Raw genomic sequence first — 16,637 nt, 5'->3', positions numbered from 1 at the left:
CCATACACTCAGGAACCACTTAACTGAAGGTATGAATGTGTTCACTAGAATCACAGATGCTTGGAACAGACAAAAAAGCTAAAGAATCAATAGTACATTAAAAATTCTTGAAAGAAAGAAAAAGAAAAAGAAAGAAAGAAAAAGAAAGAAAAAGAAAGAAAAAGAAAGAAAGAAAAAAAAAAAGAAAGAAAAAGAAAGAAAGAAAAAGAGAAAGAAAAAGAAAAAGAAAAAAAGAGAAAGAAAAAGAGAAAGAAAAAGAGAAAGAAAAAAAGAGAAAGAAAAAGAAAGAAAAAGAAAAAGAAAAAAAGAGAAAGAAAAAGAAAGAAAAAGAAAGAAAAAGAAAGAAAAAGAGAAAGAAAAAGAGAGAAAAAGAAAGAAAGAATATTGCCTTGTAACAATGATTTTTTTCCACAATCCTTAGACCATAAAATGCAACAAAATTAAAACAAAACATACTTTTGTTTTTGTTTAACCACTTCAATACCGCTGAACATCATATGATGTCCTGGACTTTCAGTAGAGATATCTGAAGGATGCCTGCAGCTGGCGGCTATTGTCTGCACAGTAAAAATAATCATAGCGGCAGTTTAGCCACTTGACTGTTTTTACAGGCAGCAGGAGTGGACGCCCCCCTTCCGAAACCCTCTAGTGCTTCTACCAGCTCGTCTGTGCAATTCGCGAGCCCGAGAAAGAATTCACTGGCGGTTGAAATTTACCATAGAGCTGACCGAAGGCCAGCTGGTCCCCAGTCATCTCTATGACTCTCGGAGGCTGGGTGCGACGTTATGAGGTCCTGTCCGGCCCGGGCAGTTGTAAACACTGCATTGTGTTCAGCTGTGAAGCCTGAGATTTTTTTTATTTTTTTTTATCTCAGGCTCCCCAGCTTAGGAGGAGAGATGTGGTGACTTGGGTCCTCTTTATGGAGAGCTGTGGGGGGTCTAGGTCATGCCCTATTCCTATTACAAGGGATGTTACATTCCTCGTAAATAGGAATAAAAGTAAAAAAATAAAATAAATATTAAAACTCCCCTGTCCCCTCGTGCTCACATGCAGAAGTGAACGCATTTGCAGTTCGCGTCCACATATGTAAACTTCGTTCAAACCACATGCGAGGTATCGCCGCGATTGTTCGCGGGAGAGCAATAATTCTAGCACAAGACCTCCTCTGTAACTTTGAACTGGTAACCTGTAAAACATTTTAAAGTGTAGCCTATGGAGATTTTTTTAACCACTTAAGCCCCGGAGGATTTGGCTGCTAAAAAGACCAGGGGGTTTTTTGCGATTTTTTACTGCGTGACTTTAACGGACAATTGCGCGGTCATGCGACGCTGTACCTAAACGAATTTGACGTCCTTTTTTTCCCACAAACAGAGCTTTCTTTTGGTGGTATTTGATCACCTGTGCGATTTTTTGATCATGCGCTATAAACAAAAAAAAAAAAGAGCGTCAATTTTGCAAAAATAACAATATTTTTCAAATTTTTTTATATGAAATTCCCCAAAAAAAAAAATGTAAAAATCTAAATTTTTTAACATTTTCAGCCAGTTTGTTTTATGCTACATATGTTTGGTAAAAAAAAAAAAAAAAATAGCAAAAAGCGTATTTTGATTGGTTTGCGCAAAAGTTATCGCGTTTACTAACAAAGGGAAAGATTGTCATTTTTGGTGTTTTTTTTTTTTTAACGCGTAATGGCGGCGATCTGCGATTTTTTTTTTCGGTACTGCGACATTGCGGCGGACAGATCGGACCCTTGACTGACATTTTTTACACTTTTGGGGTTACCAGTGACATTACTGCAGTAATCAATGCTATACATATGTTACTGCAAAAATGACACTGGCAGGGAAGGGGTTAACTTTATTGGAGAGGGAGGGGTTAAGTGTGTCCTAGGGGCGTGATTCTAACTGTATAGGGACATGTCTACTATTGTAAAAACAAAGATCAACGGTCCTACATAGTAGAACTGTCTGATCTTCATTTTTACACCAGGGAGAATGACGGGCGGCTTGTTTACATAAGCCGCTTCGCCTTTCTCCCTTCACCGGAGCGGTCGTAGTGTGACCGGCGGACATCGGGTCCACCGGTCACACGCACTGACTTGTCAGTGAACGAGCCGCGGCGCGCGCGCGCCCGCCTGCAATTGGCTCTCAAGTCAGTGACAGGCGAGTGACGTACCCATACGTCACTCTGCCTGGCCGGGGCTGACCGCCGCAGTATATAGTCGTGCGGCGGTCGGCAACCGGTTAAGTACCGAAGTTTGGCGCCATGCCACAAGCGCAATGTTCTTGCGTGACACCTTGGGTATCTACATACCTGGCGTAACATCACCAGGTCACAATATAGAAAAAAAATTGGGCTAATTTTACGGTTTTGAAAAAGAAAAAACAAAATTGCGTTTGAAAAATAGCTGTGCAAATACCCCGTGACATAAAAAAAAAAAAAAAAATTGCAATGACGGCCATTTTATTTCCTAGGGTCTCTGCTAAGAAATAATAATTATATTATTTATACATCTATATATAAAACACACTGTATCTCACAAAAGTGCACCCCTCACATTTTTGCAAATATTTTTATGGTTATATCTTTTTATGTGACAACAATGAAGAAATTACACTTTGCTACAATGTAAAGTAGTGAGTGTGCAGCTTGTATAACAGTGTAAATTTGCTGTCCCCTCAAAATAACTCCTACAGATATTAAGGTCTAAACTGCTGGCAACAAAAGTGAGTACAGCCCTAAGTGAAGATTTCCAAATTGGGCCCAGATTGTCAATATTTTGTGTGGCCGCCATTATTTTCCAGCACTGTCTTAACCCCCTTCGTCATGGAGTTCATCAGAGCTTCACAGGCTGCCACTGGAATCCTCTTCTACTCCTCCACGTAACATCACAGAGCTGGTGGATGTTAGGGACCTTGCCCTCCTCCACCTACCGCTTAAGGATGCCCCACAGATGCTCAATAGGGTTTAGGTCTGGAGACTTGCTTGGGCAACCCATCACCTTTACCCTCAGCTTCATTAGCAAAGCAGTGGTCGTCTTGGAGGTGTGTTTGGGGTCGTCATCATCATCATGTTGGAATACTGCCCTGCAGCCCAGTCTCTGAAGGGAGGGGGATCATGCTCTGCTTCAGTAGGTCACAGTACATGTTGGCATTCATGGTTCCTTTAATCAACTGTAGCTCCCCAGTTCCAGCAGCACTCATGCAGCCCCAGACCATGACACTCCCACCACCATGTTCGACCGAAGGCAAGACACACTTGTCTTTGTACTCCTCACCTGGTTGCTGCCACACACGCTTGACACTATATGAACCAAATCAGTTTATCTTGGTCTCATCAGACCACAGGACATGGTTCCAGTATTCCATGTCCTTAGTCTGCTTGTCTTCAGCAAACTGTTTGTAGGCTTTCTTGTGCATCATCTTTAGAAGAGGCTTCCTTCTGGGGTGAAAGCCATGCAGACCAATTTGATGCAGTATGCACCGAAAGGCTGACCCTCCACCCCTTCAACCTCTGCAGCAATGCTGGCAACACTCACACATCTATTTCTCAAAGACAACCTCTGGATAGGATGCTGAGCATGTGCACTCAGCTTCTTTGGTCAACCATGGTGGGGCCTGTTCCGAGTGGACCCTGCAGCTCAGGTTCAGGGTCTTGGCAATCTTCTTATAGCCTAGGCCATCTTTAGGTAGAGCAACAGTTTTTTGCCATGAGGTGGCATGTTGAACTTCCAGTGACCAGTTTGAGAGAGAGAGAGATTAACCCCAAATTTACCACACTTGCTCCCTATTCACACCGGAGACCTTGTAACACTAACGAATCATATGACACCACAGAGGGAAAATGGCTAATTGGGCCCAATTTGGACATTTTGACTTAGGGGTTTACTCACTCTTGTTGCCAGCGGTTTAGACATTAATGGCTGCATGAGGAGTTATTTTGAGGGGACAGCAAATTTACACTGTTATACAAGCTGTATAAGGAGGAATGGGCAAAAATTTCAGTCTCTCGATGTGTAAAACTGATAGAGACATACCCCAAGCGACTTACAGCTGTAATCGCAGCAAAAGGTGGCACTACAAAGTATTAACTTAAGGGGGCTGAATAATTTTGCACGCCCAATTTTTCAGTTTTTTTATTTGTTCGCAAAGTTTGTAATATCCAATAAATTTCGTTCCACTTCATGATTGTGTCCCACTTGTTGTTGATTCTTCACAAAACATTACAGTTTTATATCAAAAATGTGGCAAAAGGTCACAAAGTTCAAGGGGGCCCAATACTTTCGCAAGGCAGTGTATATACACACACACACACACACAAACAAACAAACAAACGATTAGGTTTGGTGGTTCTGAGTCATTTTCTAGCACCAAAAAAAAAAAAAAAAAGAAGAAGTGGATGATTTTGACACAGCAGAGGAATGCAGGAATTTGGCCGGTATGGAAGCAATAAAAAATAAAAGGTCTGTGTTAGAGATAAAAAGTGTACATTTTATTCTGTAATTTGTCCTGTTTAAAATGACACTAAAATTGTGATTCTGGTACAAAGCATTGAAAAATTATTTACATATGAAATAAGGGTTTGATTTTTACATTTTTCGCTTAATTTAACCACCTCAATACAGGGCACTTAAACCCCCTTCCTTCCCAGACCAATTTTCAGCTTTTAGCGCTGTTGCATTTTGAATGGCGCGGTCATGCAACACTGTACCTAAACCAAATGTCATTTTTTCCCCACCTATAAAAAGGCAAAACTTCGGTTATTATTGCTTTCTGTGTCCCTGTTCGTGGGATTCACCCCATTTGCCCTCTTAAACGTTATCTTCAAAGTTATAGGAAATCCCAAGTTTTGTGTTGTCTCCAGGACAGCAATAGGGTTGAAGTCTTCTAATGGGGACACCAGTTCTGGTGACAACCTGGGATTCCTTCAGTTTGGAGGGATTACCTCTCACTTCCTGTTTTGGCTATGGGAAAGGAAATGAAGGGAAATCTTCCCAATGGGACACAGATGACAAATACAAACATGGCAGGGGTTATATTGGTCACTTACTCTATCCAAAACAAAAAAAAAAAAAAGTTTCTTTAATTCTACATTAACAGCACTGGAAGTGCTGTATCTAACAATAAATAATTATGAATAATAATAATAATAATAATAATAATAATAATAATAATAATACAAAACAGATAAAACCAGTTTTTGATGAATGAATGTGTTTAGGGCTGTATCTAAAAATAAAGGATTATTATTATTATTATTAACAATACAAAACAGATAAAAAACTCTTTTTTTGAAGTATAGTCTAGGGATGCTGTATTTAATGTGGAGCATATCCACTGTAATATACACAGTGAGTTGCACAAACTGACAATCAAAGTTGGAGAATTTTAAACTCAAAGATACAAGAGGTTCAGTTCCTGCTGAACTTAGTAAATGGTGTAATTCTCTAAGGTTCACACTAGGTCGCTCCGACTTCGGGGGCAACCTGTGAAGTCCAGTGCACCGCGACTTCGGCACGACTTGCACGGACTTCATATAATGAATGTCTATGCAAGTCGCTCCGAGGTCGCCCCGAAGTAGTACAGGACCCTTTTTCTAAGTCGGAGCGACTTGTGTCATTCCTATTAGAACGGGTCCTGTAGCACTGCATGGACTGCGACGGACCGCGACTTGTCAGGCTGACAAGTCGCCTGACAAGTCGCGGTAGTGTGAATGGAGTCTAAGACTGACAAGTTAACAGTCTATTTTATGGGATTCTGTCCTTCAAAAAAATAAATAAATAAATAAATAAATAAATAAATAAATAAATAAATAAAGAGAAGGTTGCTTTGAACAGCCGATAAGACCCCGTTCAGACTGCGGCGACACGACTTGGTGGGGCGACCTGTGAAGTCTCAGCACGACTTGCACGGATTTCATATAATTGAAGTCAATGCAAGTCACCTCCAGGTCGCCCCAAAGTAGTACAGGACCCTTTTTCTAAGTCGGAGCGACTTGTGTCGCTCCTATTAGAACGGTGTGAATGGAGTCTAATACAAGTGTTTTGGCAATAGTTGTGAAGGATGATTTTCTGTATTCTACTTGGAGTATGTCCTGTGTATTTCACAAGTCTTCAAAGGAAGTTCCTTTTCTTTTTATATTCCTGGTTTTCCCCTGTCTAGAAGTATCCTGCTGTGTTTCAATAGTTTCATGTTGTAAATAGAGCAGAACAGGAGGCTACATTTTAGGAAGCTGGAAATGTAAAATCGTATTTATTACATTTACTTTTAACTAGAATATACTTTGGCTTTCACCTTTATATGCTGCATTGTTACCGAATAAAACATTTTCCTTCACTTGAGCATGTATTTATTGTCTGCATATCAATAAATCACAGCGACCATATTCTCCGGACATACATTTCCTGATATTGGCCCTGGCCTGTCTTTACCTTGTTATTTTCCAATTTCCTGCATTTTCCAGCTGGCTCCCTTTCTATTTAAAGACTACATTAGGGACATTCTGGAATACACCAGCCAGTAGTTGTAGTTACTTACCTTTGCAGTATATTTCTCCCTCTTTTTCAGTCAGAGTGGTAGATTCCAGGCTCTTGCCACATTTTGCACATCTAAAGCAATTCTTATGCCAAGGCTGCAAAAAGGAGAACATGTTTAATATAGTCTAGTGATAAACTTGCATAATAGTTTATTGAAGAGTTCAGCTATTTTTGCCTTGCAAGTTTGAAACAGAACTTACACCCTATACCAAGTGTTGGTTTTTGTATTGGTACAGGGCTCATTCACATGGACAGAATATATCCTGTTTATTTACTTATCCGTAGGCAGGTTCATATAGCAATGAAAATGTTCTGCTGCATATATAAAGAAAAAAAACCCTGCATCCACAGCTGTAAATTTCAGGAGGTATTTTACACTGTGGTTTATTCTGCACATGAGCCACAGATGCAATATGACTTCTTCCACAGGCGCCGCTGAATACACAATGTGGTTATTGACTTGTTGGCCAGAAGCAGCACCCAATAGGGTCCCTGTACACTGCCTTCATGTAAACATTGCAGAAATGTTGTTACATGCGCATAGAGCAAAGAAATTTCCACTGGAAAGATCCTGCAGATTTTGGATAGGTCTGTGTGAATGAGCCTATACTGTCCACCGGTGGCGCCTCCCACTTGGGGGATATAAATGAGTTTTCTTTTAAAAGATTTGTACTTTAATCTACATACTATACAAACCTATATGCTGATGCATAATGATATCAACATTAGTTCTACAAATGGGGCATACAGGGCTCCATTCACAGAATGAACTCGCATGAGATATATAGGTGTGATATATAGGAAACATTTTGCCCAAATATCGCATGTGATCCTGAAACTTTCAATTCACTAGACCGATTTGCTGTATTTACCGAGAAATGCTGAAAACGCTCGATAAATACGGCATTAAAAAAAAAAAAAAAAAAAAAAAAAAAAAAAAGGCATTAAAATCAATTCACAGAAGTAAATAATTAATTGCATGCGGAAATTAAGTAGTGGTCCAGGCATGCAGTATTTGTGGAACGCGTACTGGTTGCCAAGCAGAACCGCGCCTTTTTTTTTTTTGCCATAGGGTTTCTTTTAAAACCCATACCAGACCCAAAGTTCCATGCCTGACATGGAGTACTAGAGCTGCATTAGACACTCAATGTGGTGATACCAGGAGTCTACCATAGGAGGCTAAAGTCAGGATTTTTAGATCTGTACACACATCATAGGGCCAGTTTAGATAAGAGCGAACAAACCTACCAACACTTGATATTAGCCTGATAAACTAATTTGCAATCTAATTTTACCTTCCCTGCTCCCATTATTTTCTCAGCAGCATATACTGATTCACCACATCTAGGACACTTTTCAGCCCCTCCAAACTTCTGGGCAAACTTTGATGGATTTGAGGTGGTACTTGGACGTGCATGTTGTGTTCTGTAATAAAACAAAGCCTGTGTGATCTTTCAGATACATTTTAGAGAAATAAATACCAGAGCACAGCAAAATTTTTCATTAGCTGTAAATGCACCCCAAGTATAAACCTATAAGATAGGTTACGATATAGGTGAGGTTACGATATAGGTGAACTTAAGAATGAGAAACAGGATAAACAGAGCTGCTTTATTCAGCAACCCATTCTGCAGACAAAATCAGGTCTCATTCCTACAAGCGAAAAAAGTCCTTCTATATTACCAATATCTGCAACTGGGATCCCAGGTGTTCCGATCACTGGCAGCTGCTTAGCCTGTACATTTGACTGAAAGGGGCCAGGGACTGTAAGCATATATCCACACATTCGGTGGTTACCTGTTATTAGGGACATATCTGCTCATGTGGTCTATACCTATCCAGCTGGTGTCTTGTACTGTATGATTAAGATATATAAATTTAGGCATATCCGGTTAGGCTTATTCCCCCTGAAGAAAACGGTCCTCCTTCTTGCCAATATTATATTGCTCTATATTTTGTAAAGCACATGGACAGTTACACACTCTTGAATCTTACAACCTAAAATGTTTGGCCTTTTTCTGTGCCTGGGGTGCCTCATTGCTGTGTATAGTTTCCCGTAGAAGTACATGGCCAGCTACTTGTAAATGGACATTCTACACTACAAGACTTGAAAATGTGTAAACGTCCCATGTGCATGAGGCCTTATTCAGTTGCAGCCTAAAACACGTTAAGCTGTATGAAACAGAAAAGAGGAATTTTGACTTGACTGTAAAATTCCATATATTGGAGTAGAGGACACAGGCAAAGTATTTTATAGATCAAAATGGGTTACAGGCTTTTACCTTCAAGTTATTGGGCACTGGAAAACTTTCGAGGGCATGCCCACTGGGTGCTTCCCCTATAACCTTACCCCCCCTCTGTGAACCCTCAGTTTTGTAGTAAGTAATGCAGAGTACCAAGGAATGGAAGGGAGGGTGGCCTGTGTCCTATACTGTACTCCAAGATACGGAACTTACAGGAAAGTCAAAATTCTTCTTACCTTACCTTGTAAAGTACAGGACAAAGTGGTTATAGACTCTGGGACATTCCCAAGCAATGAATGCGATGAGTGGATAATATATATGCAGACAGAACTGAGCCAACAGGCCTAACAACAAGGGTCCACAATACACCAACTTCAGAGTGCTGTTGCAAGAACCTTGTTGCCAAAAGCTTCATCTGCAGAATACTGGACACCCAACTGGTAGAATTTTTTAAAATTAGGAAGAACCAGGTAGTGGACTTACACAGCAGAGCAACAGATGCCTGGTGCCGAAATGCCCAGAAAACTCCCAATGATCTGCTGGAATAGTGCAGCAAGAGACTTTTCCTCAACATTGTAGGTTCGCAACCATATTTCATATCCCTATCACGATGGTGGACTTTGAAGCAGAGCATAAGGATGGTAGAACTATTTCCTCAATGAGGAAGACGGATACCATCTTGGGATGAAAAAATGGTCTTGGGCAACCTTGTCTTTGTATAGTATGAGGAATGTCTCCTTACAAGAGTTGCCAACTCAAGCAGGTCTGACAGACATGATAGCAACTAAAAAGATGACCTCCTTTGAAATGTACCCCAAGTAAATAGCCTTGATGGTTTCAAATGATGATTGAGACCCCATGGTAGCACAGGGTTCTGTAATGGGGACTAAATGCAAGATTTTTTTTTTCTTTTTTTCTTACACACAAGGAAGAGCGAAAGCAAAGGTCTTTTAAAAAAATTGACAAGGCTGGAACCTGTCCTTTCAAAGTGCTTAAAGCCAAGTTCTGGTCAAGACCTGATCACAGGAAGTCAAAAATGCAAGGCGCAGAGCAATCTCTAGGATTAAAGCGCCCCTATTCACATGAGGCAAAAAAGGGTTTTTTGGGTCCAATGATAGATCTTTCTGGAAGAGGCTTTTCTTTCTTTAAGGAAGGTAGGAAGAACAGATTTAGAGACTCCTATCTTTTAAGAGCTGGACTTTACCAGCCATGCTAAAGAAACTGAGAAGCAGGACGGACTAGGCATCCTTTATGAACTGGTCAAGTGCTGCCACAAACAGAAGAATTTTTTATTGAAAAAGTATGCGGTGAGGTGTCTTTTGCTGGTGGCTTCACCACATGTAAACGGAGATTAGAACCATTCTGGAAATTTGTCAGACATGTTTTAGGGCATCCCCACAATAAAGAAGCAGCACAGAAGGCAATTGCTGTAATGTGTCAATTTTAGCACAATTCTGGAAAACAGGGTCAGTTTGGTTGTTCACTGCCCTAGACCAGTTAGTTTCAGTTCGACATTGACTGAATTCGCAGCGAGAGTTGCGGGGCTGGCCCTGCCAAAGTAAATGAAACCTTTAAGTGTGCCTCAAACTTTCAATCTGAAAAATCTTTGAAGAAAAGGCATATCTTCAATAGGCAGAGCTAGACAATTACGACTGAGGCGGCTGGATCAACTAAAGGAATAGAACATGATTTAGTAAACTGGATAGAATACATCAAGGTAAAAAAACTTTTGCCTTTACAACCACTAAGTAATCAACTGAAGAATTTAGGGTTAACAGGATTTTGCTCTGTTTTTCTATAAATAGGTCTACATCTACCGTATTTGTGCAAGCCTGGATGATTTCCTGTGTCAAACAGTACTCTCTTCACTTATATACATGTGGATGATCTGCTCTAAGCACAGACTATGAGTCCTTGACACTGACAATCACGTATGCCTTATGTAACAGAATTTTGCTACTGGGAGGTCCCAAAACTCCTTATATTCACTGAATGTGCGCCATTAGCTTTTCCACATAATGTAAGGATTGTTTGCTTATGGTTCGTGTTTTGCATAACTTTTTCTAGTGCTGGAATCCATCCATTTGCTTCAGTACAGTATAACGTTGGCCTAAACTTCTGGACATGTGAATACAAAGCTTTGTCACATTATACAATAAATAGCTGTGGAGGAGCAGGTCAGGAAGGAATATTCAGTAATTATGCTTACTCTTCTGGTTTAATGCCCAGTCTCTCTCCTCGGTCCATGTTCAGGGTGCCTGCTCCTTGTCCATAGCCATAGCCTTTGGGTCCATATTTTTTCCCATAGCAGGATCGGCAGTAAATCTCATCATCGTGAATAGCCACTGTTGTACTATCCAGGTTTTTTCTGCATACCACTAGAAACAAAGTAGATACACACAAACACCTCACAAGTTAAAAAATTCACGTGCATGACATAGTTGTTTTTAATTAGTTCCTATAGCCTCAAAGTCTTTAAGACATCTGTGCATGATGAATTTCATTTTATATTTAAATGTTTTTTCTCTTGTGTATTATTTCAGTTATATGTACAATGGTACAATTATCTACACTAACCATGATGTATCCACTGCTCATAATCCCAAAAATGAACCCATTACACATTATCACTTATCTGATAAGTTCTGTTTTGTCATTGCTTTGCAAGTATATGTACATGTGTGCATTTATGTATGCAGGCATATGTACACACAGTTAGGTCCATATATATTTTGACACAGGCACAATTTTCAGGCATTTACCAAAACATATTCAAGCTATAGTTGTATAATGGATGTATATGGGCTCAAAGTGCACACTCTGGTTTAATTTGAAGGTATTTACATCCAAATCAGAGGTAGGGTTTGGGAATTACAGCTCTTAATAGCTACCCCCACTTTTTCAAGGGATCAAAAGTAATTGCACAATCAAATCAAAAGTGGTTTTATGGCCAGGTGTGTGCCACTTCTTCCTTATTTATTCATCAATTAAGCAGGCCACTATAAGGCTTCAAAAGTGAAATCAATCCATCAGCGAGATAGCAGGAACATTAGGAGTGCCCAAATCAATAGTTTGATAAATTCTGATTAAAGAAGAATGCACTGGTGAGCTCAGCAACAGAGAAAGGCCTGGACGTCCACAGAAGACAACAGTGGTGGATGATCGCAGAATTCTCTCTATGGTAAAGAAAAACCCATTCACAACACCTAGACAACTGGACACTCTCCAGGAGGTGGGCGTATTATTGTCAAAGTCTACAATCAAGAGAAGACTTACGAGAGCAAATACAGAGGGTTCACTACAAGGTGCAAACCATTCATAAGCCTGAAGAATAGAAAATCCAGATTAGACTTTACCAAAAAAAAAAAAAAAAAAAAAAGCAAAACCAGTTCTGGAAAAGCATTCTTTGGATGGGCGAATCCAAGATTAATCTACTAAAAGGACAGGAAGAAAAAAAAAAAAAAAAAAAAAAAAGAGTGGAAAAGGCTTGGAACAGCTCACGATCCAAAGCACACAACAATCTGTAAAACATGGAGGCAGTGTGATGGCATAGACATGCATGGCTTCTAGCGGCAATGGGTCATTGGTGTTTATTGATGATGTGACAGAAGACAGGAGCAGCCAGATTAATCCTGCAGTGTTCAGATATATGGTCTGCCCATATTCAGCTCAATGCAGCAAAGTTGATTGGACGGTACATCACCGTACAGAAGGACAATGATCCAAAACACTGCAAAAATAACTAAGGAGCTTTTGAAGGAAAAAATCAGATCAGGTGATTGACTCTGCAATCGCTGAGTCAATCACCTGATCGCAACCCAATTGAGCATGCCTTTCACTTGAAAGGGGCAAAACTAAAGGCAGGAAAAACCCACAAACAAAGAACAACTGAAGACAGCTGCAGTCAGAGTCTGGCAAAGCATCAGAAAGAAGGAAACCCAGTCTTTGGTAATGTCCATGGGTTCCAGACGTCAGGTAGTCATTGCCAGTAAAGGACCCTCAACAAAATATTACAATTTTATTTATGATCATATTTATTTGTCTGATTACATTTGAGCCCCTGAAAATGGGGGGGGGGGGGGAGGGGAACTGTATAAAAATGGCTGCAGTTCCTAAAACTTGTACTTGATATTTATGTTCAACCCCTTGAATTAAAGCTGAAAATCTGCACTTCAAATTAATCAGGATTGTTTTGTTTTAATCTTATTCTGGTGGCTTACATAGCTAAAAGTATGAAAATTGTGCCTGTCTCCAAATATATATTGACCCAACTGTATGTATGCATGTATGTTATCTCTGATGTTCAAAGATTGCTAGACTTCTGATTTTACCAGTCCTATTTAAAATATATTGCGTTTTGTTGTAGCCCTGAAGGGGAAGTTTCTCCCAACTCCGAAACAGATTTACTGTCTTTTAGTACAAACGAATAAATTAATTTGGATGCTTATCCTTTGGTCTGTCACTCCTTCAATGTGTGCATATTTTTTTTGGTAACCTGTTGGGGTACCCACTGGAGGGTAGTCTTGTCTGTTGTAAGCAGCTGAACCTGAGCCAGTGAGCTCTTCAAAAGTTTTGACCTCTCACCACATTGCTTGAACCCAAAGTCCCAGCGCCTCTTGGATGCTTTTTTCCTTTATTTCTTTCTGATCAGGTATCTGCAAAGGCCAACAAATGTCCCTCACTTTAAAAATGTGGAAGCATTCCTTAATGCCAAAGATGACTTGTCTGCAGGTTTGGGGGGGATTTAAGGGTCCAAGGTTCATAGTTGAACTGGGCTCCTAGCTAGGCTCTCTTCTTGGAAGTTGAAGCCAGGGAGTAATGACAAGAACTCTTCTTAGCCTAATAGAAATTCCCCCTAGCTTATGGCCTAGGCTTTTTTAGCTGACGCAAATAAGTATTCTTACCCCCTGTAAGGCCTGTTCCACAAAGGATTCAGCTTGTATAAGAGCAGAGTGAAAAGCAAACTTTCAGCAAGCTTTTTCAGAGCTTTTTGCAAAACTTCAACCAGCATTCTCTAAACCTTTAAAGTGATCTTCAGTTTCTATTAAAACATTTTTACGCAGATATTAACAGGAGTGCTGGTTGTCCCTTTAAACAAACTGCTAGAAGGTTTTGGCAGGCTCCCACCAAGTTCCAGGTAGTACTGCAGCCTGTTAGCAGCTTGCTTAAAGTGAAAAATGAGCACTCCCGTTCGGATCGGTGGTCAACATTTACAAACTGAAGCGAATTGGTACTTTAAAAGCTTCAAAGCTTGCTAAAAGCTCTGCAAATGCTTTGTAAAAGCTTGCCATTCACACTGCTCTTATACAAGCTGAAGCCCATATGAAAACGGGCCTAATGTCCTTTATGAGAGTGTCCAAATCAGCTCCAAAAAGATGTTCACATTTAGAGGGCATGCACAGCAGATGCTAATTGCACTGGTGCTCAAATTACCTTTTTAACCAAACCAATCTATGCATAGTCACGGATATGAGATTTATTTAACCGCTTCCCTTCTTCGGACAGCCTATAAATAGATAGGAAGCAGTGCCAATGTGGGTTAACATTCCTGTACATCAGACAGCATAGGCGGCTCCTGCGTGGCTCACAAAGCATGCACCCAGGAACCCGGTGATCTGTGTGTCCCCCAGACACAGCGGATCACATTACCGCTGTGTCTAGGTGAACACATGGTTATATTACCTTGCTTTCTACCTTTGCTGCAGTCTGCAAGTGTGAATCTGCTGGTCAATCTGCATGTATGCTCACAGACTGCAGTGTCAGCCTGCCCTAGTGTCTGAGATCACTGCCCCCACTGTGCTGTGGGTACTGCTGGTTCTGGCTGGTACTGCTGGCTCTGGCTGGTACTGCTGTGTGTGCTACTGGCGCAAAATGCTGGTTAGCAGCAGCACCACGCTGGAGGAAGAGGCAATGTTTCCTGTATTGGTCTCAGGCGGAGTGCATTTGATATCACTCTGCCTGTGACTCACTCAGACTGTCAGAATGGAGCCGGTACTATACAGGAAGCATCTGCTCCGTTCTGACAGATCGGCTGAGAGACACAGACTCCGCTGCACGGGGGGCCGGACCAAATTACTTCGAGGGCCACATACGGCCCCCGAGGCATAGGTTCCCCACCCCTGCTCTAAGCCAAAGGAAAAAAATAAAAAAGAAGGTTTGTTTGGTTTTCTCTTTTTTTTTCCCCTTTGGCTTAGAGATTGTGTTTTTTTTTACCATTCTGCTAAATATTTAGTGAATCAGTACTACTTGGATCTTGATGAAGGGGACACACCCCGAAAGCTTGTCCTGAAAAATTGTATGTTTGTGCAAATAAAAAAAGTATCACGGACAGTACTCAATTGTCTATATAAATGAGTAAAATAAAGACCATATAGAAAAAGTGAATGTTGCATTTTTATGGTTAGGGCTTTATGGAGTTAGAACACATTTGGAAACTTACTGCAAAGGAAGCAGCACTTATGAAAGCTCTTTCCATCACACTGCACCTCTTCAGCATGGTAAACCGTCCTTCCACATGCACCGCACTTGTTTCCACCGCCCCAGTTAGGCATGTTGTAGCTAGAAAATAAACAGATGTATCAGTATCAGACGGGACAAGGTATGCACTAGATCAACCCTCAATCAATCTGTAAAGCAGAATAATGCATACAGCACATTCCTCCATGGAAAAAATCTGCAAGTCTTCCCCAATAAGCAAGGGAAAAGAATTACTGATAAAACAGACATACAAGGCAAACTTGGTGCTGAAACCATTGAATAATTTGAATCCACATCTGCTTCTTATTTGCCAGAGATATTCCTGCTCCATCACAGGTTTCCACCTGTAATGGTTCAAAAGGCCATTCAGATATTTAGCTGGTTAGGTCTACTGTGTAGACATAGAAGTCTTTGCAAGTTATGCAATCCAATCCATGCCTATATGCTGCGATATGCTGATGCTATTGTTACACAGTTTATAATGTTAAGATTTTTATAACCACAAAACATTTTTCTTGAGCATTCTGCCTAAACAAATTACTGTAACTATCAAAAGAAACAGAGCCATATTAACTGTACAGTCCTGAAATTTTCACAGCCACAGGCTTCCTAGCCAACAAAATCAAAGACCTTTCTTTTTCTTTACTGATGGTAAGCATTACAGTCCACTCACCAATTCACATGCTGCCTGCTGACCTCGCAAGGATGGAATTGGACTTCTTTAATGGGGCCATCAGTATATGCACAGTGAAATTCACCAAAACCAACTTTGCTCTCAGTTTTGACCCCCCCCCCCCCCGCCCTTCTGCTGTACAGGGGATTGCAGGAAGCCAAAATAAGGCTCGGTCCACATCTATGCATGGTCAGCAGGTTTTCTGGAATCACTTGCGTGTTTCTAAATGTAGGAAACTGTATATAAAGTATATAAACTAGTCCCAAAGGAAAGAAGGTTAAATGGATTGTAGTGAATTTCTTCAGATCTGGAAATGCACTAAAAACATAGGTCTCCCAGAAGGTGTAGAGGGAAGGAATCCCACAATATTCCAATATTCACAAAAGAGCTGCTACGATCTCTGCTGCCTATGGCTCAGCTCTCTCAGTACTTCACGGTGGAAAGGGCTCATTGGGTGCTGCCTAAGCCTGGTCCGGAGGGAGCCCCACCTCGCACATTCATGCTTCTTTTAAAAAAAATGCTTTAAGAGTAACATTTATCCGGTTCCCTTAAAGCATGCTATACAACAGTGCTTGCCCTGTGTAATTTGGCCCCTTCTATCAAATAAAAAACCTGGCTGATCTTGTCAGTTTCTACCCTCCCCTCTGTATACTGACCACGGTGTAATATGGCTGCTGAGCCCTGATACTGATCAGTGTACGTGCCTTCA

General features: G+C 40.7%; 1 protein-coding gene across 2 annotated transcripts in view; it reads right to left on the bottom strand.

Annotated features, from left to right (window-relative positions):
- Positions 1-16,637, bottom strand: part of CSRP2 (cysteine and glycine rich protein 2) — a 51,193-nt gene that overhangs the window by 475 nt on the left and 34,081 nt on the right. For both annotated transcript variants that reach the window (XM_082252756.1, XM_082252757.1), the window contains exons 2-5: positions 15,218-15,336; positions 10,988-11,156; positions 7,831-7,960; positions 6,537-6,630 (exon numbers count right to left, since the gene is read on the bottom strand). In XM_082252756.1, coding sequence (XP_082108882.1) covers positions 6,537-6,630; positions 7,831-7,960; positions 10,988-11,156; positions 15,218-15,329 — 505 coding nt within the window. In that variant the 5' untranslated portion in view covers positions 15,330-15,336. The remainder of the gene's footprint in view (positions 1-6,536; positions 6,631-7,830; positions 7,961-10,987; positions 11,157-15,217; positions 15,337-16,637) is intronic.

The sequence above is a fragment of the Pelophylax lessonae genome (assembly GCF_965119305.1).
Source record: "Pelophylax lessonae genome assembly, chromosome: 4".
Classification (NCBI taxonomy): Eukaryota; Metazoa; Chordata; class Amphibia; order Anura; family Ranidae; genus Pelophylax; species Pelophylax lessonae.
Note: the sequence above shows the minus strand (reverse complement) of the source record. Positions and strands in the feature narration are given on the sequence as shown.